Source organism: Psammomys obesus, unplaced genomic scaffold, assembly GCF_907164565.1.
Source record: "Psammomys obesus unplaced genomic scaffold, mPsaObe1.curated_primary_1811, whole genome shotgun sequence".
In the NCBI taxonomy this organism is placed as follows: Eukaryota; Metazoa; Chordata; class Mammalia; order Rodentia; family Muridae; genus Psammomys; species Psammomys obesus.
Genome location: NW_026596117.1, coordinates 27,528,721 through 27,553,305, shown reverse-complemented (window position 1 = coordinate 27,553,305; position 24,585 = coordinate 27,528,721). Strand labels below are relative to the sequence as shown.

The window sequence follows — 24,585 nt, the reverse complement described above, 5'->3', positions numbered from 1 at the left end:
GTGGTTTTATGGTGACATTTAACGTCTGAGAACCTTATGATACACACCTGAGAAGCAGTTAAAGAAGGGATGGGGCTCTTTTTGATTGTTGGGAAATTAAAATAGGCACTCTTCAGCTGACATGGAGCATAGGAAATGCATTACTGTTGTTGAGTTCACTCTGTCCTTTCCTCACTTAGACACTGTAATAGGTGCTCTGAGGTAATGCTCAGAAATGCATAAAGCTCTGACTGACACTTGGGCTTTAGCACTGAAGTCAGAGCAGTGGTTCCCAGGGCTTGCTGGGAAGACAGTTGGAACACAGCTTCACACATGAGCAGGAGTGACTTAGCCAGAAAGTTCTCTTCATTTATTTTATTCCTCAGAGTGTTGGTAAAAAGTGATTTTCAACATGGTGAGTGGGAGTAGGTGTTTTATTACAAAGTTCAGGGTTGACTCTTCTTCAGAAGTCAGACCTGAGTCGATGTTTAGGTATTATAGCTCATCCAGTAAGCATTGCATGCAGGGGGAGGGGGATTTGGGTGGGGAGAGGCCAGTTTTAAGTACACAGCAAGACCCTGTCTCTAAAAACAAACAACCACCACCAAAGAGCAACAGTAAGATACTGTACTTCAGAACAGTCTCCTTTATGATCTAGAGGAACTCATATGAGCAGGACCTTCCCAGAGTAATGGACTTCTATAGCAGTGTTTCAGGTCTGTAAATGTAGTTGTAATTTCTGTGGATTTGACTTCAATGAGCTGCAGCCAGAGAGGAGCAAAGGTCCTGAGAGTCTGTGCTTTACTTTATTTTTAGGGTTTACAGATTGGGACTCGAGAATTGGAAGAGATGGGAGCAAAATTTTGTGTTGGTTTATTGCGTTTGAAAAGACTGACTTCTCCATTGGAATATAATCTGCCCTCCAACCTGCTTGACTTTGAAAATGACTTAATTGAATCAAGCTGTAAAGTAACTAGGTAGGACACTCTTCTTTCTTTCTTTTCTTTTCTTTCTTCCTTTTTTCCTATGTGCTTTCTGCTAGTAAGTCCTTATATGAGTAGTCAATAGATGAGCATGGTGATGTTGCTAGCCAAGAGCATGCTTAGAGTTGATATGATTAGGGTCACATGTCTAACACTTCTTTCTAATTGTAATGTTTGATGTTTGAGGAAGATTGGAGTGAAAGAGCCTTCTGCTTTCAACATTGCTTTTAGTAACTGTAATACTTCACTTTTCAACCAGAGAACAAGCAGTGGAGAAACATTGCATTTAGATAACATCTAAATTAAGAAGACTTGGACGTTTTTTATTTCAAGAGGTTTTGTTGATGTACTCATGTATCAGATGGTTGTTCAGTACCCTGATTATGTGTTAGAAATAGCTAAGTTTAGCACACCTTTGACAATTTGTTTCTGTCAAATGTTTTTTAAAATAGTATTTTCTTTTAAAACTTACTGTACGTGACATTTGAACCATTTGTAAACTTCAATAATCCAGTGTTAGAATTCTTAGTCATACTATCAGAATTTAGCCTGTGTCTTGTGGTGTACAGGCATGGTAGGAATACACATTTTCTAGGGCCTTGGTGATTTCTGTTGCTGGCCATCAGCCTGTCAGGGTGTTAACTTGTCAGTGCACAGTATGTGAATCAGCACAGCACTTTGAGGTACAGTGAAACAGAAACGGGGCTCTTGTGGATACGGTAATTACAGAGATCACTGGCAGCCATTGTTATTTAAAGCACCAGCCAAACCACAGTGGAAGCAAAGGCACAGATCACTGTGTATTCCTGGGCAGGCGGATGGCCTTGTGGGGAAAGCACTTGCCATGAAGTCGACCTGAGTCCAGTTCCCAGAACCTACGTCCAGATGGAAACAGAAACCTGACTCCTATGCCCGTACACAGTGCTGAGAAAAGTGGACGGTAGTCAGCCTTCCCTGAAGGTCAGACACTGACTTGAACTCATGCTGTTACTTCACCATGGTCCATGCAAGGATGATGCTCACCTCAGATAGTTCAGAGGACCAGCATTGGTTATTAGTGATCTACACATGTTCACCATTAGGCCTTCTCTCAAACAGGCTCATTCTTTTAGAAGGAAGAAATACGTATTTTGAAGTGTCTGTTCAGAAAAATTACATTGCTAAGTACTGCCATATCACAGTTAACATTTCAAAACTGCGTTTCAGTACAACTGTTTTCTTCTGTAAATGTGTTTGCTTTGTTTTGTATCATGGGGCACTCATACTGTATCAGACTCTCCTGAGAGGATATGGCACAAGAGCAGTGAGAGCTTGCCTGATTGTCACTACTGTGTCTATAACAATACCCAGCAATCTGTGGCTAACAGGGTGTATATTTTTAACAGTCTGCAGATGGTATGGGGTATTTCCTCTAACAGTCTGCAGTTGAGATGGGATGATTTTACACTGAATTTTCACCCTTTTCTTCTGTTCACTGAGTTGAAACTGTTAAACAATAAGCTACTTCCACACATCTTTACACGCCCTCCACCCGACCCCCGGCCATCATCCTTTTCTCTCTGGCTCTGTTTTGCCCAAACTTCTGAGTTTTCCCTTCACTTTTGTGTCCTAATGCTTCTATGGTTTTCAGGTCCTCAATCTGAATTTGCCTCCATCTCGTAATGTACTGAGTCCGTGCGTGTTGGGAAGCGCGCCATGGTGCTGAGTTCTTGTTGTGGCATCCTGGTATGCTCTGTAGCTTTCTTGTCTCCTGTCTTTCAGAACCTTTCCTTTGGTCACCTGATCAGATGGTTGGCTAAAGCTTCCCTTTGGGATGACTTTACTGCTATGCCGTGTCCTCTTTCTCATCAAACTTTCAACTTACTCATTTTTTAGATCCATGTGTGTGCTGGATATATAATTAAAGTTTAAGTCAACTTTAACACAACTACCATTAGTTTTTCTTGGTGCTCAGCACTGCCCGCCTCTCTGCATGGCACTCCTGTATGACTGTGCGCATCCTCATTGTTCCTTGGCCTGTTCATCTGGAGCCGCAGGACCTCAGGGCCCATTTTTGTGCATACTTGTTTCTGAGGCTGGAATTAGCCACTGTTTCCAGGCTGGTCTGATGATTTGTGGTTTAAAGTCAGTTGCACCTGACTTTAAATGTCTAGTGCTAGTTTTATTTATTACCTCTTTGCTATCACTGTTCTTATATTCTCTTAGGCAAAACTCTGTATTCAGGTGTTTACATACACGGATACCTGTATATACATGTGTGCACACACAGATATGATCTAGATTCCCCCAGAATCACCTTGCATCTCATCTACACCATATACTTAATCTTGATTTAAAATTTTCAGTTCACTTCAGTGAGAATTGGCATTGCTGTTCTTCGTTCCAACACTGCTTACTTGAGCTCCTTGCTCTGCCTGCCTCTCTTGTTGTAGGTTCAGATACTTCTTGGGAAAATAATTCTTGTGACCTCAGTGCCTGGTGGTGTTGCTGTTTCCTGACTGAATGTGTTCTGTTGCTGAGCCCTTAGGTTTAGTGGCAGTTGTAGGTCCTGGTGGAAAGTACTGCAGCTGCCTTGTTGTGGGGCCAGACACAGAGAAGGTTATTTGAAGGAGCCACTGGGTGTTGCAAGAGTCAGTTGCATTTGTGAAGTGACACTGTAGTTATAAAGTATGCAGAACATCCATTAAAACAATCCATTAAAAAGATTCTCAGTTGGTAAAAGTACTGTCTATGCCTGAGACCTGAGTTTGAATCCCCAGCCCTCACTGAGCCAGGCTTGACAGCATGAGCCTTTATTTCTGGCATGGACACCAGACAAAGGAGGACATTGGAAGCTCTCCTGGCTCTCCCGCCTAGCTCAGTGAATGAGCTTGAGCTTCTGTCTCAACAACTAAGGCAGAGTGTAGTTGAATAAGACACATGTTATACAGCTACACATACCTACATGCATATTTGCACATGTGTACATCATATATACATGTATACACACAGAGGTTGGATGCACATTTTGAAACAATTTAAATGACCTAGAGTCATTTGGACATAAGTTTTAGCCTAGGGCTTGGTAGAAGATAGGTGAGGTTTGGTAAAGAAATGACATAAACATAAAGAAACAAAATTAGCAAAAGGAAATCCACCAGTTGGGTCTAGTGGACCTCAGTGCTGAAAAAACAAAAGTATCAAAGGAAAAAGTGTTTTCCTATACTGGTAATTGTGTCTTTTATGAAGAGGAAGTGGGGATTATATTTTGAAGCATGTAATAGTCACTGAACACATACTATACTGTATGCTGTAGCACAAGAGGCTCAGAACCATGAGTCTCTGCCTCTCAGTTGTTTTCGTAGAGCTCAGACCTTAGAAAATTGAGTTGTTTCTAATTCAGGTAATAAAAACAGTACTCAAACTGGAGTTGCTCGGTGCTTTATTTATTTTGTGGCTGTATCATAGGTAAATATCATTTTTTTTTTTTTTTTTAGTTGTGCCATCTTATTGGCCATGAAATGTCCAGTTAAGACTGTTAATGGAAGTGTCCTTTCTACTTGGAACAGACGTACCCTGGCTAATCCTGAGCCTCATCTCTTCTGTGTTCTTACTTAGGATGTGAATCTGTGTAACTGTATGGTTTATAATTTGGTCTGTTGTCTTTGTACAATGGTATTTTCAGTGAATTACTGATAAAATTGAAGAGTTTTAGTTTAGTATTTTTAAAAGATTTATTTATTTATTATGTATACAATATTCTATGTGCATGTACACCTGCATGCCAGAAGAGGGCACCAGATCTCATTCTAGATGGTTGTAAGCTACCATGTGGTTGCTGGGAATTGAACTCAGGACCTCTGGAAGAGCAGCCAGTGCTCTTAACCTTTGAGCCATCTCTCCAGTCCCAGTTTTTGTTTTTTAATCTGGTGTTTTGTGCTGCTTAATGTTTTTTACCTCCACATCTTGTAAATGATTTTTTTTTTTTTTGTTATTCCAATTTTTTCTGTGTGTAACCTTGTTCTGTTTTCTTTGTCATTCTTTCATTGGTACCCCACAGTTTGTCAGTGCAAATGGACCCCTGGTTTATTAATGCACAGTACAAACTGCTATGTCTGTTTCCTCATACACAATGAATGCTGAGACCTTAGGATACATTAATTTTACAACCTGGCCACTTTTTGTACTATTGTGTTGTATTTTAATTGAACTGCTTATACTTTAAGCCTTATTATGCTTGTAACTAACTGCTTTAGTCAGCCATTATTCATTAAGATTTACTGTTTAGCTCTTCATTGGTCCCTACCCCTGGTCTTTCCTCTTTGTTTCTTTTTCTAGCATGGACTGCACTCAGACTCATGGCAGTCCAGCTTCATCTTCTGGGTGCTGGATTGCAGGTGGACTTCTCTGCCTCTTTTCCGGGTTAGGGCCGTGCATGTGTGCGTTTATCTGTACGTATCTGTTTATAGGTGTGTATATATATGTTTATGTGTCGAGGTCAGTCTGTGTGTGTCTGTGTCTCTGCCTGTGCGTGTCTGCTGTAAGCATTCCGTTACTACATTTGCTCCTTTTGTTGAGAACTCATTCTCTAGGGTTGCTCTTGCCCTTGAAGATCATCATGCACATTCTTGGGTTCTCTTGTTTGAGCATTGTAGCAGTTTTTGCTGTGAGTTCAAGGATTGATGTCCCTTGTTTCTTCCATGTGTGTGCAGTCCCCTGAAGACTATACTTTGAGTCTTCCATTGTTTTTGGAAAATTTCAGCCATTAGCTTTTTGCACATTACTTCTGTTATGTGCTCACGCTTGTGTAGGGTTAGTTCACAGAGCGTTTCATCTTTGTTTCCTGTCCTTCTTTCTCTCTTTGTTGAAGTCTGAAACTGTCTACTTACTTACCTCTGCTTCGGTCTTCTCCTCTCAGCTCCAGCCTGAGTGAATTGTGGGTCAGTGGTGTAGTTTTAGTCTAGATTTAATGTGATTATTTTTTAATAGAAAACAGTCATCTATTTTGGACCTCAGTTATTTTAGAGTTCCTGTGTAGTAACTAGAGCTGCTTCTGTTGGGGTTTTCTCTAGTTGTGTTTCTTGGCCTGTCTGGCAGTGTTTACTCAAATGCCAGCCAGGTGTCAGGGATAAAGATGGAGGGTCCATTGTCCTCGACTTTAAGGAGTGGGTGCTCCAACCCAGTGAGCTAGTGAGCTGGCTTGAGGTAACGTTACAAATGTATGTAGGCCACTTGTCTCCTAGGTCACCTCTCACAGCTTTCTGAGTGGCAGCCCCCCAGGGGTCACAGTGGAAGGCCCAGAACCCCTCCTCTCCTTGGCATCACAAAACTGCCAGAGTGTCTCTGTGGCCTTTTTGTTTCTCTGTTTGGGTTTCCTGTTTTACTGCGTTTTTAGCTTCTTGCACTGTGTCACTTAACAGTTTGTCAAATGCCTCTAGGAAAACTGCTGAATGTTGGGGTCACCTTTCTGCAACTCCCTTTTTCAGGAACCGTGGCAGCTCTGAACTCCGGCTTGTCCCTGCAGTCCTTTGAACTTGCTGGTGCTCTGTGGACACCCCGCCCTGGCAGCTGCCTTCTTTGCCCTGCTTCCCACTGGACTTTGCCCCGCACTTTCCCTTGCTGACTTTGCTTTGTATCCTTTCACTGCAATGAGCCATGAGTGTGAGCTCTGCTGTGTGCATCTCCCTCTCCACCCACTGCTCCTGGGAGCCTTGGGGGTCCCCAGTTTTTTCAGCCCATTCTGAGTTTGTTATGTTTGGTCACCACAAAAATGCTGGTGTTTTGCTGAGAACAGTTGGAGCTAGGTCATACTGTACCACTGCAGCTTAGAATTTACTACAGAGGCTCTCCTCGAAACCCCAGGAAGCTGATGCACTCTGACTGTACAAGGAAAACTCCCAGAGGGTGCCACTTGCAGAACTGTGGCTCTGTGCATGATGGGTGGTCTGACCATCTGGCACTCTGCTATGAGAACTGGCTTTTGGTTGATTTCATAGCTGGAGTTTAGTGGCACCATTTCATTTATTTTTATTTTTATTTTTTTACATCCCTACCCTTGCCACAAATCAGAAATTAACAATTCCTTTCTTTTTTTCACATAGATATTCTTTGGTTAGCTATATTGTATAGTAGCTCTGCCTACTCTTCCCCCCTTCCCTGTCTCTCTGTGTGTGCTTCAATATGCTTGTAAGTGTGCAATAGCAGTTTCAGACTGATATACATATATTTCCTATGAAAGGGAAGGTGGTTGTGAGTATGTGAGCAATATATGTGAAGGTCCTTTCTAAGTTGTAAAGTGCAGAGAACATATACTAAAATTCAACAAAAGGAAGTGAATGGCTGTGATTGGCCTTGTGCCTGAAAACTTTCCTGCTAAAGTGAAATTGTGGCATGTCGTAATGTGAGCACTGGTGATCCTGTTTGCCTCCTTGCTCTTCGTGGGAACTGAGGTGGATTGTTGGGGAGATCATGTAAAACTGTTAGAACACCGTGGCAGGCAGGCAGGCAGACAGTGGGCTCTAGTCCAGGCTACATCACCAGAGACAGACAGTAGAGTAGGCCACACAGAGAAGAGTCAGGCCCTCATGGTGGGAGTGCAAAATCTTTTTATGACATGTTGAGAATGGAAGTGGTTTCACAACACAAGCTTGCAGCTGGACTCCGATTCCCAGGCCGGGAGTACAGATGGGGTGGGGAGCAGGGATGGTCACACTCCACTCAGTGTAACCGTGTTTGTCTGTTATCGAGAGACAGCCAGCGTGTTTCAGTAAGGCTGGTGTCTGAGAGGAAGGGTCTCTATAGACAGGACCCTAACATCACATTCTTACATTCTTTAAGTATTTGGCAAATATTTATTGGTGTATCTGAAAAGTGCTGCTAGAGGCATTTATATAGGCAAGTCACAGTTCCTGACCTTTATTTTGTATTGAGAAGACAGACATGGCAATGGGTGGCTCCAGCTGCATGTAGTGGGCAGATGGGATGTTTAAGCAGGGTGCAGAGGACATGTGGAGAGAGGAAACTCCTGCCAAGGCGTTTGGGAGAGCTGAGGATGAGACCACATTGTGCTTTGAAAGAAACATGAGCCACTGGGGGCAGAAAGTGGGAAGTTTACTGTGTGCAGGAAAAATAAGCTTGGTCAAGGCTTGTCATGGAGCGTGTGGGTCTTGGCACAGTCTGGACACTAAGGCTGGCTTTCTTCTGGAGAAGTTTGAGTTGTGTAACTTTCTCCATAAATGGATTTGAGAATAAAAAGAAGAATAGATTTAGTCGGGAGAACAATAAGTTTTCAACATGCAGTATTTGTGTAAGATAGCCATGTAATGTCTCTAGCAACTCCATGTGTGTGTAAGAGGGTCCTGTGAAGTCAGGCTACATGTTTGCATTTAGAACTGATGAGAATTTGCATTAAAATGGGTGAGCATATTCAGAGGGCATGCACGATGGAGAGCTGGAGACAGGGAGGACAGAACAAACCCATATGGAAGAGGCAGAGTTCTGTCCACTCAGAGGGCATGCGCGGATGAAGAGCTGGGGACAGGGAGGATGGAACAAACCTGGATGGAAGAGGCAGAGTTCTCTTCACAGTTGAGTGCAGCAGAGGCGGCTAGTGAAAGTGGCGTGTGAACCGTACTGTGGGGGCTGGGCATGTGCGGAATGGAGAATCCCATGCTCTCATAGACACAGACATCTCTGCTCTCCTTTCCTCGGTCCTGATGGTGTTCCCTGCTAGCACAGTGGCCCTGCCCCAGTGTGAGAAGGAGTTCCTGAAACTAAGCCTAGGAACAAAGTGTTCTCACAGTCTGGGGAGCCAAGAATCTGAAAGACCATTGAGGGCTACAGGTGTGGACTAAGAGAGTGGCCTCATTTCCTGTGCTTTCCGTTCTCCTACCAGAGTAGGTGATGTGGCAAACAGAGTTCTTGGTGAATGACCAGGTTTGTTCATGCTGAGCCGATGAGTGCACCAAGACCTCCAGGATGGAACAGCTTCTGGGACAGGCCTGCCTGTGCCCCTCTGTGCTTCTTGGGAGCTTGCCCTCTTGGTCTGAGGCTCCTGTCCTTGCTGTCTTGGAGGCTGCTCTCCTCTCATCCTGTCTTCTCATTGGTGAACAGCTGTAAGAATGCCGGCCTTCAGACCTCTTCTCAAGTTCCACTTGATGAACTCTGCTGTCTGCCTCCACACAACATCAATCCTTATTCCGACCACAGGCTCCTCACACAGCCTAGCTCCAGCCTCCTTTCTTACAGTAGGCAGGTGTGGTAGACACCTGCTGCTGTAGATCTTCACACCGTCCACCTTCTGCCTGTGTCCTCACCTCCCGGGATCTGTCATCCTCTGCCCGCTAGCAGCCTGCGTGCTAGCACTGCGGTGCCTCTCTGATTCTCACACTGCAGCGAGAACTAAGCAAGCATGTGACAGCCAGTTGTGTGCTCTCTTCTCTTCGCTTCATTTGCCTCAGCCTCTTAGGAGCCACCTGGGACTTTTAGGAGACTTTAAACACTGAGGTCAAGGGGGAATCAATTATCATATTTCAAAAGCAAGAAGGATAGTAACAGCTGTTTCTAAAACAACTAATTTTTTTTTTTTTACAATCTTTCTGTTTATAAAGACCTAGCTATCAAATTTATAACTAAATATTTAAATTTCACAGTGAAAATTGGGATTTGTCCTTGTGATTCTTGGGTCTGTTGAATCTCATTCATTTTCGAAGCCAGTCAGCATCTTTGCCTTTTAGCTGTAGGCTCTGAACTTCTCAGAGAAATCCGTTGTGTTAGAGGAAAATGGCTTGCAGTAACGACCCCCTCCCCTTTTGGCCAGGGTAAACCTCACTGAAGGAAGAAAGTGCCTTTTCATACAAGTTTTACTTTCTCCTCTCAGAATTGTAACTGCAGGCTCCAATTGCCTTCTCTGCTCCAGCATGTTGGCCTAGAATTTCATGCTCAGCTGTGGGTTCTATTGTCTCTAGAGTTAATTGACCCACGTTTCTTATTTGAACAGACTGTTCTCTCTTTTGTCTAGTTATATATTTTTAGTTGCTTCACCTATCAGAAATCATTTTTGAGAAGTAAGTGGCCTATAAGCAAACATGCATATGAAATTCATGTTGATTGGTCATAACTTCAGAGTGTGTGAATTGCCTCTGCAGTGTTCCCACCAATGGAAAGCAGTAATGGAAGAGTTGTTTTCGTCCCTTATACACTACATAAAGAGATGCTTAGAGGCACTTGTAGCTGTAAACAAACATCTTATTTTCTATCCCAGTGGGAACTAGTCTGGGTGTGCACTTGCCATCTGGACTTATGGGCACTGCGGGGATGTGGCTGTAACCAGTTCATAGCAGCAAATCACTCTGAGGACTCAATGGTTTAACGTGCCTGTCCACAGCTTCTCACACAGCCTGTTGGCATTACCTGTTGCCTGATTTACAGGGATTAAAATAGAACTTTAAAATAAATCTGTAAAGCATGTATGTTGATGAAATCCTTAAAGTGGCAGCTGAGAGAGTCCATTTCCCTTCTGTCTTTTGGCATGCTGTGTGTAGACACTTGCAGTGTCACTAAAGACTGTTTCAGCCCATACTGCAGCTTGCAGCTGTTATAACCCTCTCACCTTGTTCACGTGGACAGGAACTCCAACTTCGTATGAGTTGCTGTATTATTGAGGTCAAAGTTGGTGTGTGAGGTGGTATATAGAGCCTTACTCTCACGAAGTTGTGTGTTCTGTGATACTGAGGTCAAGGGTAGTGTGTGAGGTGGTACCTTGCTCACAGCCTTGCTCTCATGAAGTCATGTGTTCTCTGCTTTGGCTGCAGCCCCACCACTTACGTTTTGGATGAAGATGAACCTCGGTTCCTTGAAGAAGTTGATTATAGTGCAGAAAGCAATGATGAGTTAGAGGTTGAATTAGCAGAGAACACGGGTGATTATGAGCTTTCTGCCCAAGAAGAAGCCCTTTCTGACTCCGAGGTATCAAGAACACACCTGCCTTGAACTTTCTGCCATCTTTGTTACTTGCCAAGAAGAAATGACATGTCTTGGTTTTTGTTATGCAGGAAATCTGAGAGGCATAAGCACTTAGACAACTGACTCAAAGAAGACGAAAAGGAACTTGGCGCCTGTTTGGTTTCAAGACAATAAATATATTGTTAATTCATGACATAATTGGCATTTGTTTTATTTTAGGTATTCAATGTACTTTATATAGCATTGAATTATCAGATGATTGATTTACTTAAAAAAAAATGAACCCAAGTATCATTGCATGAATTTTTCTCTCCTGTGGCACCTGCATCAAGTAGATAAAGTCAAAGTGTGTCCGAATACAAAAATCTAAATTCTGGAGTGTTGGAAACGAATACGTCTGCCCATGGCTTTCCCTAGACGTGCTTGTGTGGAGGTGGTAGTTACTGAAGATAAGACTGCTCTTCAGGATCATGTGAACTGTGGGTTGTGGCTAAAATAATCCAGAATCTGCCTTGAAACCATCCCATTCTACATTTATCAAGTTAAATAAAAACTATGTCGAATACTGCATTTATTTTTGTCATCTTTGTAACCAGCTCAAGTGTTTGTTAGTGTATAGAACTTATAAAAACCCAGGCTCTGAACAGGACAAAAGCCTCACTTCCCAGTTTTGAGGCTGTGATGGTATGGGATGCCTGTGACCCCTTCAGTTACCCCTTTCTCAGTTGTGTCTCATGGGTGCTCTGAGAAACCCTCACTGCAGCCAGAGGATGTGAGCTGCTGGGCAGCATGCTCACACACTGGGCTGATCTGCACCTCACGAGCTAACTGTGCTCCTGAGCTTGGGGGTGATTTATTTATTCCCTGGCAATACTAGCAGGAGCTCTAGGTGACCCCAGTCCACTCAGACTGTTTCTTGCAGTGACACTTTACTGAGGGTTGGCTATCTTGGGGCAAAGTAACTGTCATCACTAAATAGAACAAACTCAGTGACTAGATGCTTGCTTTAAGAGTTAAGTTTTTGCTACTATAAGCAAAACCTGCAAAGACTGTGCCATAGCCAGCAACTCCAGGACTCGGGTGCTTAGCTGTTGCTGTGTCTCCTTGCTTATTTCTAAATTAGTCATTTCTAAACCTTTTAAAATGAAAAACAAATTATTAAAGTAGATTTTGGATTTTTCCCAAATTAATGTTTTTTTTAGAAAAATAATATAGGTTGTTGGGGGCCAGCTTCAACACCACAGGGTAAACCGAGGTGGGGTGTAGAGTCGGTGACTGATCACCCAGCAGACTTTTCTCTGAGGGTAAAAGCTTGATTATCTAGGCTGGAACTGATTGTAACCAGTGGGATTTGCCACTGATAGTAGCCATCAAAACCTCTGCTGATGGTAGTCTAGACTAGAGAAAAAGGAAAGGAAAAAAATACACGCATACATACACACATTCACACATTGGGTGGATGGAGCAAACTCCAGTGAGCAAGCTCCAACCATTACATATACATATACATGTGTACATACTAACTAAAGAGTGAGTTCCCACTACTTTACATATATATATATATATATATATATATATATATATATATATATGTATACACCTCTGGTGGGTGGAGCAAACCCTACAGGCTCCCATTATTTTATTTTTTTATCCCACAGCTTATATATTCTAGCAAAATCTTTCAAGCAGTAAAAAAAATCACAATGTGGTTACATCTTTTTTTTTTAAGTGAATGATGACAAAGAGTATACATAGAAAAAAAAGTTCCCCAGTACCCTCACATACTCAAATGTTTTACGTATTCTGGGTGAAAAACAAATTATTCCCAGGAACCCACATGCATTTGTAACTAAGCAGCTTGTCATAGATTAACAAGGTATAAGCAAGCAAGGTAATTTTTCTTCAGCCAGTCTTTCTTTACTGGTGAGGCTGCAATTTGTAGTTACAAAGAAAGAATCAATTATCTTAAAAAGTAATCTTATAAAAATCTTAGTCACAAATATAAACTTTTATATAAAAAACAATCAGCCATTTCTACTTTAAATCCCCAAGGCAGGCATTTGCTCATTAATGGCATTTATTAGCTCATGTCAGGAAGCTGAGGGCAAAAATGGGACCAAGAGATTAGTCATCACCTTGTGATCACCAGCCTAGCTTCAGCAACAGGGTCATGTCAGCCAATGACAATGTGGGCTCTTCTTGCTCCTTGACCTCAAAACGTTCCTAGCTCAGCTATTAACGGTGTGCCTTTCTGAACCTTAAATTGTTCCTTAAGATTTTCCAAATTAGAGCCACTGACAACGACAACAACAAAATCTTAACCGAACTTTCTAAAACTATTTAAATCAAATCAAGAATTCTGAAAAATCATTAATTCATCTAAGCAGTATCATTTTATAAAAGTTCATCCTCATATTGATTGCAGGAAGGTTGTTCAAATGAGTAGGCTGTCACCCAGGAAGCAAACCAGACAATAGACAATGAGGGTTTCCCCATGCCCACTCATATCATCCCAGATACATGAGGACGACAGCAATGACAACAGGAGAAGGCACAGCAGCGGCAAGAAGCAATCCTGAGATGAAAGCCCTGAGGCTGCCTCTCCAAGGTCCACCCATTGCCACTGAGCAAAATGGTGGACCGTCTCCAGGAAGTGAACCTGCCCACTGCAGCTGCTCCTGACCGGTGTCCGCCAGTGGGTCCTCTTTGGTGTCTTGGGAGGCATGTTACAAATAAGTTTTGGATACTATAAAAAGAGGTGTTGGTCAGGCATGGTGGTATACACCAGCACTTGGGAAGCAGAGGTAGGAGGGTCCAGAGTCAAGGCCAGCCTGGGCTATGTGGATCCCATCTCAAAAGGAGTTTTTTTGTTTTGTTTTGGTTTGGTTTGGTTTGGTTTTCCTCCAAATCATCTACCTCTCACTTAGTCTCAGAAAGGAAAATTAAATAAACCATGAATTTGAGCCATCCAGTTCTGGAAAGATAATGATGGTTTAGTAAGGCATTATTCAGTTACTCGTTTGTCATTGTAAATAATTTTATATTTGTATTTTAAATAATCGCATATTTTGTTATGATTGAACTTTCAGTGAAGGTGCTCATAATGTGCCACATGCAACGTTCTTGGCTTTTACCAAATTAGAAATGAAAGACCGAGACACCAGTGTGTAAAAAGCAAGAGTAGTTAACACTAATTTATTATTTTACAGTATCAGATCTCCTCACCCTGAATGCTTACTGCATAGTGATGAAATACACTCCCCAGTACCTTTTCTCAAGTAGTTGCCGGGTTTAAAAGAAAGCCTTTATGGTTAAAAAGTTTCTATTCTCATAAGCTTTTTAAAATAAAAAGTAATTCAATATTCTAACTTTCCTAATTGGAGATGTTGTATTTCATCATTAGTCTCTAAAATTGCCCCCCCCCCTTAAACCTGTGGACCGTAGTTTCTTCAGGGGTTCAAAAATGTTTGAGATGCTTGCTTATACACAGTGCAAGGACAGCGTGGTGAGGCTTGGCATCACAGTGGACCCAGTAATTCACTTGCATTTGGAGCTTTGAACTTGCTAAGTTGGGTCTGATCCAGTCATTCCCACTGGCAGTGTACATCCTAACTACCTGGAGGCCTTCCCACAGAGACACACACACACACACACACACACACACACACACACACACACACACTGCTGATCATGTGGTCCACATGGAACCTGAGGGCCAGGGTTCCTACAGATCCCAAGGTGCTGGGATACAGCCCACAGGGGCTCTTTCAGCATCACAGCTTACTGAGCATCATGTGACCTGGGAGCTAGGGGTGAATGCAAGGGAGACTACGGACAGAAGGGTTTATAGAACAAGGGAGCTAGATGCACAGAGACCAGTGAAGGCCAAAGTATCACTAGGATGCTGTCCTGGCAGCGGACTGCGTTCCCCACAAAGGAGGGCCAGCTTCACTTTGTCCAGAGAGGAAGGAATGTTGAAAGTGGAACGATCATTCCTAAATTATGTGTTTATAAAAGTGGAAGGCGAGTCCACGGTTCAGTTTGCCTGAATTTAGGAAGAAATCTCTGCCACTTGGTTCAGTATGTAGAAACAGTGGTTGGAGTCCTGCATGACAGAAAGTAACTCAGGATTGTGCTCCTGGTGGCATGTGCACAGTCACAGGGGTGCCGTTCTAAGTCTCCCATCTCCACACTAAGATGACCTCGAGTATACACTGAAGTAGACAACACAGAAGTGTGTTAATGTAAGTCTTCCTATGCATGGTTCAAAAAGAAGTGACGGCAATGATGCAATTAATGCATCCTTTAAAATCCCTTTTCTTGTGTATGTCTTAATTATGAGACACAATTTTTGCTTTGCTTTTTTGTTGTTGGTTTTTCGAGACAGGGTTTTTCTGTGTAGCCTTGGCTGTCCTGGACTTGCTTTGTAGACCAGGCTGGCCTCAGACTCACAGAGATCTACCTGCCTCTGCCTCCCTGAGTTCACCGTGCCTGGCCGCATAACTAATTTTTAAATAGGAAAAAAAACTACTGAGGAAATAGTGTGGTTGGAACATGAGTCTACTTTATACCATGAATTGCTTAAAAATATTCCTCTGATTAAAATATATTCATATCCCATGACATAAAGGGAAATCTAAGAGGAATTTTCATTCTCAGTGAAAATAAGTCTTTTGAAGGTTTAGTCCTGGAAGTGCCACATGGACTTGGTTTCTACTTTTGAGACAAGCGCCAGGAACAGGTAGGTGACAGGCGGCCGCCAGCACACTGGGACCGCCACTGCATCTGCCTTTCCACCTCACGGGCCTCCTTTGCACTTGGAGCCCTTCTGACAGCCCCGGCACAGCCAATCACTGAGCCCTTGGCTGGTTACTGATGGAATCTGAGTATATCTGAGTATGCTTGCTTGCAGTTAAAGGCTGCTCACTGCAATGCCTAAATCTGTGCTGCCCTCCGAGGTAGCATTTGCCTCACCTCACGGGCTAGTGAGGTGTGTGGCTTTTTCCAACTCAGTGCTCTACTTTTAAACCACATAAAGGCCCCTGGCTTTGCAAGTGTGAAGAGACCATGGAAGGGGAAGATGGTTCTCACTGGAAACTTGTATAGGGAAGAGTCACAATTGTGCTTAGCCCGTGATGCCTGGCCACAGCATCCCAAGGTAACCATACTACACAGTATGTTACAGGCCACCGCCTTGTGGCTCAACATCGGACACGTCACCTGATTAGGCTTTGGTAAGTAAAAGCCTGCACCTTAGAAGCTGATTGACTATGCTGTGGGAGTGTTCCCGGGGTGTTGTCAGTGAGGAATTTTAGCCCCCCCAACACTGGGAGAGAAAGAAGGACAGAGAGGAAAAGGGGCATAGGTCTCTCTAGACTACTTCCTGCTGATTAGGGGTGTTGAGTTCCGGGGGAAAGTCCAATCTTCATCAAGATATCGCCAACCAGCAACCAGCAATCCAGCAAACAGCAAAAGCAACAGCAGGGACACCAGCAGCCACCACGTCTCTTGAGGCTCTGGCATTTTTTTAATACTCTCTCAAGAGTATAAAAAATTCCAAATGTAAACTAGTTTCAGCTAGTAAAATCACGGCCCTTCTAGAGCATGAGATAAATCATAGTCAGCTGCTATGAACAATCCGAAGCAGCCCCATATCCCACACCTGGGATTAAAGCAAAAACATATTCACAGCATAAGTAGGTGTTTAAAGAAACCAAAATTCTCACTTACACACACACATGCACCCACGCACACATGCTAGCTAAAAGTAGCAAGTTTTGAAAATTAGATACTGCAGCTTTGGTTCTGAAGATCCAGTCCCTTCATGTGCTTTAGCAGTTCATAGATGGGGTAGATGTTGGTGTGGCCCAACTCAAAACCCTGGATCTGGGCCTGGGTGGTAGCTAAGTTGGCCAGCTCCAGCTCTCCTGCACCTATGCTGCCAGGCCAAGTTCTCCAGCACTGCCCAAGCTAGCTCACCCAATGCCATAGCTGGTAAGGGGGGTCCAGCTCCCCTGCTCTCATGCCCTCTAGGCTAGCTCCTCAATACTAGGGCCAGCTCTACTGTGCTGCCCAGGCCAGGTGCAGGCTCCACTCTCCCAAATGCTGCACCTGTCAAAGGGCAGTGCCCTGTGTCTAGATTCAGATAAAGAAAGAGTGGTGGGCTGAGAGATGGCTCAGAGGTTAAGAGCACTGGCTGTTTTTTTGTTTTGTTTTGTTTTGTTTTCAAAAGTCCTGAGTTCAATTCCCAGCAACCACATAGTGGCTCATAACCATCTATAATGAGATCTGGTGCCCTCTTCTGACATGTAGACATACATGCAGGCAGAATACTGTAAAATCAATCCATCAATCAATCTTAAAAGAAAAAGTGGTTATTGGGAAAAGGTCATGGATCCAAGAAAAGATGGTAAATGTACAGTTTGAGGACAAATATCTCTTGTGCTATTTGTTTATAAATCTAAAGTGTTCTGTGTGTTGAAATACCATCCACCAGGTAACTTGGAATGTGGGTGCCCCCTCTTACAGGAAGCACCTGTTAAGCATGTTAAGCAAGTCTGGTGTACCTGGCATGAGAGTGCACTGGAGAGAAACTTGTGTGGAGTCTGGCCATGAACCCCACCATCTAGGAACACTGGTACAGTCTGTCCGTGGAAACTGGGAGGTGAGTAGTCAGACACACAGGAACACTCAGGGTCTCAGACAGGTGCATCAAATGTGCTGTCACAGTGGCTGAATAGGCAGATGATGGTAGGGCCTTTATGGATGGAGCCAGCCCGTGCCCAGGAAAGCAGAGCTTTGGACTAAATACAGATGTCAGTTTGCACAAAGATAAGGGCGTATGTCTATTACAGCAGATCTCCAGGAGAAAGTTGTTTCAGATACAACTGTTTTATAGGGCAGCAGGAAGACAGAGCAGGGACATGCTCGTTCTTGCATGGTTTTTATCCCTTTGTTACACTGTCTGCTGAGGAATTCATAGACCCCTGTGTGTGGGTGATGTGCACCCACCTCGGGTCTTTATAATGGCCATTTCTGTGTTAGTGTCTTCCCCATGACCAGCACCACTGGGTGGTCTTCAGCAGCTCACAGTAAGTGCGTAGAGTTTTTCATACAATCTATTTTGATTCTATTTTCCCCTCTCCCAACTCCTCTCTGATCTTCCCTATCTCCCTCCCTCCCCAACTTCATGTGAGCTCACTTGTGTACTCTCTCTCTTTCTCAAAAACAAAACAAAAACTAAAATGGCAAAACAAAATAAGAAAGAAAGAGAAAGGAGGAAAGAACATGCCCAATACATGTATGAGCTCACAGAGACCATGGTAGCACACACAAGGCCTGCACACATTCAAGCCCTATGAAATCCCCATGCTGAGAAGGGGAAGTGAACATAATGTCACAGTAGATTTGCTTTATTGTCCTTGCTTGGAAAGCCTTGATTCTTACCCATTGTGGATTTTTTTTTCCCTAAACCCTTGAACCTGTTCAAAGAGACAAAGGGCATCCTTGGAGGATGTGCCCTGATACTGATGTGTCCCAAGCTAGTGCCACAATTGAGCAGTTATCGGATCATAATAATACTGACCCAGTGAATGGATCCATCTATTGATGAGTTCATAAAATGGACTATTGGATGGCAGGACCTAGTTGGAGGAAGCAGATCATTGGAGAAGTGCCCTAAAGAGGCATACTGGTCTCCACCCTTTTCTGTTTGCTTCCTAGCTACCCAAGTGAGCTACATTGCTCTGCCATCCTCCCTTTGTATGGTGGGTTTGGGTGAGAAATGTTCCCCAGAGGCTTAGGTTAGGCCTTTGAATGCTCTGTCCCGGTTAGTGCACTGTTTGGCATTTGATGTGGAACCTTTAGGAGGTGGAGCCCTGCTGAAGGAAATATGACCCTGGGAGTGGATTTGAGAGTTACAGAGCTTTGGCCTGCTTCCAGGCCTGTCTTTCTGCTTTCTGTTTGTGGGTGGAAATGTGACCAGCCTGTGACCTGCTCTGTCAGCCGTCAAGTCTTCCACACCTTAGGATAAAATAAACAATAAGCTGTTTTTGGTCATGGTATTTCAGAGGAAAAATGGGAAAGTGACATACCTTGCTATTGAGTCTCTACTTGCCACAGGCCCCCAGATGGAGCCAAGCACCCATGAATTGAAGTCTCCAAAACCATGGACCCTGATTAAATCAGCTTTCTCCCCCTTTGTTGATGTAAGGTGTTCTTTGCCAGTACAACGGAAAGTAGATAACAGGGAAAACAAGTAGACCAGAGGCTGTTCCTGTGACTACCTGGCTGTGTGCAAGCTAGAAAAGCTGGAGCGAGCAGATTTACTGGCAGACACTGGTAGACCAGAACGCTGACAGGGATACATGCCGTAAGACAGCACTCGGGAGCTTTCACACAGCAATGGGCCTCTTTGGGTACTGAATTCGAGCCAAGAAGGCTACATTCTGGAAAAAATTCAAAAACCAAAACCAAACTAACCAAACAAAAAAATCTTGTTAACAGCATTTCCTAAGACTAGTGAGGCTAGGTTTAATGGTGATAGGTTAATTAATCTAGAAAATTCAAGGCAGCTCAGAGTTCAGACAGTAGCGTGGATATCACTGGGTACTCTTGGCCAGATTTATAGTGAGAACTGAAACAAAGAGCCAAGTGGAAAGATGTTAAAAACCTAAGCATTTAGCCAAGAAAAAAAAAAAAATTAAAATGGAAGCCAAAGAAGGTGTGGTTGCTAGAGAGATTAGAGCCATCAAAAAGAAGCCAAGTATTTTGCATTGGATGGAAAAGATGCTGTGAAAGTGTCTTAGAAGTTGGCTGGGCCACACCACAGGCACAAGAGTGTAACATTGTAAACTCAAAGTCTTGGGTTTGAGAAAAATCACTCCTGTCTCTGTCCTTACAAGAGCAGGGAAACGTTTCTTCTCTTCTGCCACCAGGCGCTTGGACACCATGGAGACTGGGCTTGGGACCTTAGCTGCTGGCACCATCCACACCATGCTTGTTACGCAAAGTTGTAGGCTCATGGAGGCTTCTACCCAAATATCAAAGAAGGCTGGAGAGGCCAGGTAATGTGTGGCAGGGTGGGAGTCCTGAGAGGGCGGACTGAGACTGAGTGCAGTGGTTTCTCCAGGGAGTTAGAGATGGCTGGGACAGCTAGAGAAAGCCGCTAAGCTTTCTAGAAGCTGCAGAGGCTAAGCAGAGTCAGTCCACTGAGGGACTGCAGGAACTGTAGCCAGCAAAGCTGTGGGGGCAGGGCTTCTCAAGCCTTTTGGATTCAGACCTCAACACCACATGTCAGAGATGTTGACATGGAGTTGTGTCATCTGCTTTGCCCTGCTAGGCTTTGTTTTTTCTTCCCTTCAATCATTTCTATTCTCCTAGCTCTCTACTCTGGAGTAGACCATTTTACTCTGTGCCTACTCAAGTGTTGCATCCTGGGAGTATGCTATATATATAAATAAATATATAAGCTTTTATAGGGACACTTACAGATAAGATTGTGTCTTGAGTTGCAGAGGAGGCATTGATCTTAGATTTTGAGAAATGCTGAAGGTGTTGAGACTATGGGATGCCTGCAGGTAGACTGGGTGTATTTTGCATTATGAGATAGCATGAGCTTTTGGACACCAGGGAAGAGAGCGTGGTTTGAATATGAAAGTTCTCTTGCATATGTCCTCATGTGTTCCAGGATTACCCACCTGGTGATACTCTTAAAGAGGTAACTAGATCACAAGAGCTAGTCCCTTCCTTCTTTTCTCCCTTCCTCTCTTCCTCTTTGCTGGCTGCCAGGAGGTGAGCAGCCTTGCTCTACCACAGCTTCTTCACTATAGCATCGTGTTGTATTACAGGCCTGCAGTAATGAGCTAGGCACACTCAGACTCTGAAAACATAGACATTTCCATCTTGCCTCCCTTGACTGTGTGCATGTCAGGCACTGGTGATGAAAGCAGCTCTTTGTTTTAGGCCCAGTGTTCTGACAGGTTAGTTTGCGCTGGGTAGAGGAGTAAATGTTCACATAATTAAATCACCAGCCTTTACCATCATGGCTTATGTGGTTAGAGAGCGGTTAGGATTGGTAGAAGCTCATCCTGTTCCTGCAGCTACATTTATGAGAAAAGGGGAAGTAAAGCAAGAGATAGCCTATAGTCTATGTATCACTTCAAACAGCCTTAAAATTGACTCGTAATTTTGGGTTAAGAGTTCCTAAAACTTCATGAACATTGTAAACTCTACAGTCTTTTGTGCCCAGCTACCATGGCCTCCTTGTCTTGATGAGACACATTTCTCTACATGGTAATCTCTATTGGTCAAAGTGGATCCCACTCTGAGAAAACATGTCTTCCCTTCAGAGGTTGCCCCAGGAGGGAGGCCTGGTGAGTCCCTGGAAAATCCTTCATGCTACCGAATAAGTGGAGCCTGATTTAAATAACTTCTAGGATGGTGTTGAAAAGGAAACACCCTGGGTGACACAGGGGAGATGTGAGACTTATGATGAACACTTGGATGCCTTGAAGAACAGACCCCAGGGAGCATGGCCTCTGTGAGAGAGGCTGGGTGTCCTTTGGATGAAGTCTGAGTTTAGTCTCCTGCTTTTCAGTTTTTAGCCAGCTGGAAAAGCCACTGGGTCACCCCGGGCATTAACCTTCTCATCCATAAACTAGCAAGGGTCGTTCCTGCTTTGACTTGTATGGATTTAATTATGTCTGTAGAGAACTGGGCAGAAACAACAGCTTGGTAAATGGTCTCCACTCAATATTTTAGAATTTTTTTTCTGTCCTTCTGTAGAAGATTTAGTGCTGAGTATCTCTGAAGTCATTTCCTATTATCTGTACAGATGAAGCAATCTAGTCCAAGAGATGTGCAGGGACTTGGCAAGGGGACCCAGCTTCTGGACTCTGGCCCCCACCCTCATCAGGCCCTTGTTGATGTGTTTGGATGCATTCAGACTGGGCTTGGTGACGAGTGTCAGGCTTGTCTTGTCTTCTGTTGACAGCTGTGTGGCCCTTGGTGCCATTTATAGCTTTGACTTCATAGCTCTGGGAATAACCTTAAGATGTAACTGCAAACACTCTGTCCATCCAAGCACAGACTCCCTTAGCCTAATACTAAGGCTTTTAAGTGGTGACATGGGAGAGCAGTGAGATGACAGCTAGTGAGAAATGAAAAACCAGGGCAAATGGAACTTGGTAGTAGCCCTGACGGTCTCATACTGGCCTGTGGTTATGTTGGGACATTGTATATTTTTAAAGGCAGTAAACGTTGAGTCATTGTCCAGATACTGGTGGAAATTTTGAAAATACTTCTTTTGCCAGAGTGTATTGTAAGACTGATACTCTGCCTCCATGCACTATGTGAGTAGATGTGCAGACATGCCCCGCCCCCTGACTTCACTCCGTAACACACGTACCCACCATCACGGCCGTAGTTTTGATGTTTCTGTCCTTTGTGAGAAGTTGTCCTTTCTATTGTTTTCAGTTCTGTCGAAAATGAAGGTTTTTATTTTAATTTTTATTTATTTATTTTTTTCCTGCTTTGGAAACGACTTCATTGTTCTATTCTTGGAGAAGACACAGAAGCTGCCCTGGGGTCAAAGAGCAATAGGGTCTGCCTGCTAGCTGCTCTTCAGGTAGAGCATGTGTGCTCTCATTCCCAACATCAGAATCCGGGGGTCATTGAGAGTGTCTGCCCACCCACGATGGGCGCCAATGGCACACCATTGCACACTCCATTTCTTAGAGTGACTTTGGCCCTCTTTATTTTGGATGTGGGAAGGTAGAATTTCTTTCCCACTGTTTTTCACCAAGTGTGGTCTTGCTTGTGTCCTTTGTACACAGAGCATTACCAATGAGCAAGACTCTTCTGAGCCCAGGCCCATAGGTAAACTGAGGTGGAGACTTGAGGTTGGTAGGAGTTGTGGGGCAGAAGGCTGGTCTGAAATTAGTTTTCAAACCACTCCTTTGAGTTCAGTGGCCATGCATGAGCCACCCTAACATGTCACCAGATTAATGCTGGAGGTGCTGGCTGAGGACACTTGGCAGCATAGAGGACTCTATAGGCACACAGCTCCTGAAACACCCACCTGCCATGGTCAACAGGAAGATTTGCAACTGGAGGTGCTTCATGTCCCATAATCTTAGCCCAAGAGAGGTACATGGAAAGGCAAGGATTATGTTAGGACCCAATGAATTGGAGAGACACTATTCCTTTCTTACCCCCTCATCCTGGTCCTTGGACCTGAAGGGTCAGTGCCCTGAAGGAGGACTCCAAGCTGTACCCTTCCTCACACACATTCAAGGACTCTTAAGCCCAGACTGGAGGAGAAGAGATGAGGCTTAAGTTGGACTAGAGGTTAAATCTGAAACACACACACACACACACACACACACACACACTCACGATTATGATCATCATTATCCTCATCATCAAAAGAAGGAATGGGATTGAAAAACGTCTCATGCTTCCACCCCAGGGTTGAGCACTGCTCAAGCAGGTGGGTGTAGGAGTTTTGCGTTACAGGGCTGTTGGGTTCTGGGGAAAGGGTGAGGCTCGGTGGAGTTAGATGCAGTACAAACACATGGGCCAAAATAGAATAAGATAAGGAAAGAAAAAAGAGGAAGGAAGGGAGGGAGGAGAGAAGGAAGGAAGGAAAGAAGGAAGGTGAGGTCCTAGTCATCATGAGGATGCGGAGAGGAGACCACTGCTCAACACCCTGCCAACCTTAGGCTCTACCACCTCTAGCCTTGAGACACGAGTAGTCTTAGGCTATGCTGCTTCCTGCTAGATGCTCTAGGGCCAGCCTGGGCACTGAAACGGAATGCTAGGGTGGGGTCCCTGGTGCCTTTTACAGACTACAAGCAAGCTGGCCTGCTGACCACCATTTACTGATGCCCGCAGGCCCAGCAACGCCCAGCCAAAGCTGAAGTAACCCAGTCTGACCAAGGACTGAGGGGCAGAGCAGAAGGTGGCTGCTACCATATGGTCGTGCCTGAACCTTTGGGTTTACTGCCTCTGCTCTGAGCAGAGGGCCTGGTGTGGCTGCTCCCACCTGGTCTTGACATCTCTCCTTGGACACATGCCACATGTGGATGTCTGACACTGGAAAGGACGTGGGCACAGAGTCCTAACAGGTGACTTTGAAACTCAGTCACAGGACTTTGTATCCATTCCTGTTAGTTAATTTGGTATTTCAACAACAGAAATCCTGGTCCCTTATACAGCAAAGAGATTGGCCTGATCCACAAGTCTGCTGCCCAGAAGGTGCTAACCGGGCATAGGTATCAGGGTCCACAGAGGTTCCCCTGGCTATGGCAAAACATGGTGGAAGAGCACAGAGGCTGCACACAGATAGGCAGTTGTGGGATTGAGGAAGAGACTGGGAAGGGCTGCCTTACTTTATAACAGCATGGTTTCCTGGGAGCTAATCAGTCCCGTGAACTGACATGGTCAATGGTTATCAATGAGAACGGAGCCCTGTGACCTGAAGATCTCTCTTTGGGCAGATTCTAGAAGGTTCCACTTGACTCAGCCATCGTATTGGAGACAAAACATTGTAGGCCAAAGCACACATAAGTCATGGACATGCTTCTGAGGGATTTGGCTGCAGAGTAGATCTTTGCCTCCTTTCCTCAACCTGCACTGCACATAGGAAATGACACTAAGAGGTGAGGCTTCGTCTTTGCTT

At 44.2% G+C, this 24,585-nt stretch overlaps 1 protein-coding gene across 1 annotated transcript in view; it reads left to right on the top strand.

The window, feature by feature from the left end:
- The window catches only part of Agtpbp1 (ATP/GTP binding carboxypeptidase 1), a 60,522-nt gene extending 49,048 nt beyond the window's left edge, over positions 1-11,474 (top strand). Inside the window, exons 13-14 of the mRNA XM_055629264.1 lie at positions 796-956; positions 10,754-11,474. Of these exons, the coding sequence (XP_055485239.1) occupies positions 796-956; positions 10,754-10,931 (339 nt within the window). The 3' untranslated portion in view covers positions 10,932-11,474. The remainder of the gene's footprint in view (positions 1-795; positions 957-10,753) is intronic.
- The last annotated feature ends 13,111 nt before the right edge of the window (positions 11,475-24,585 follow it).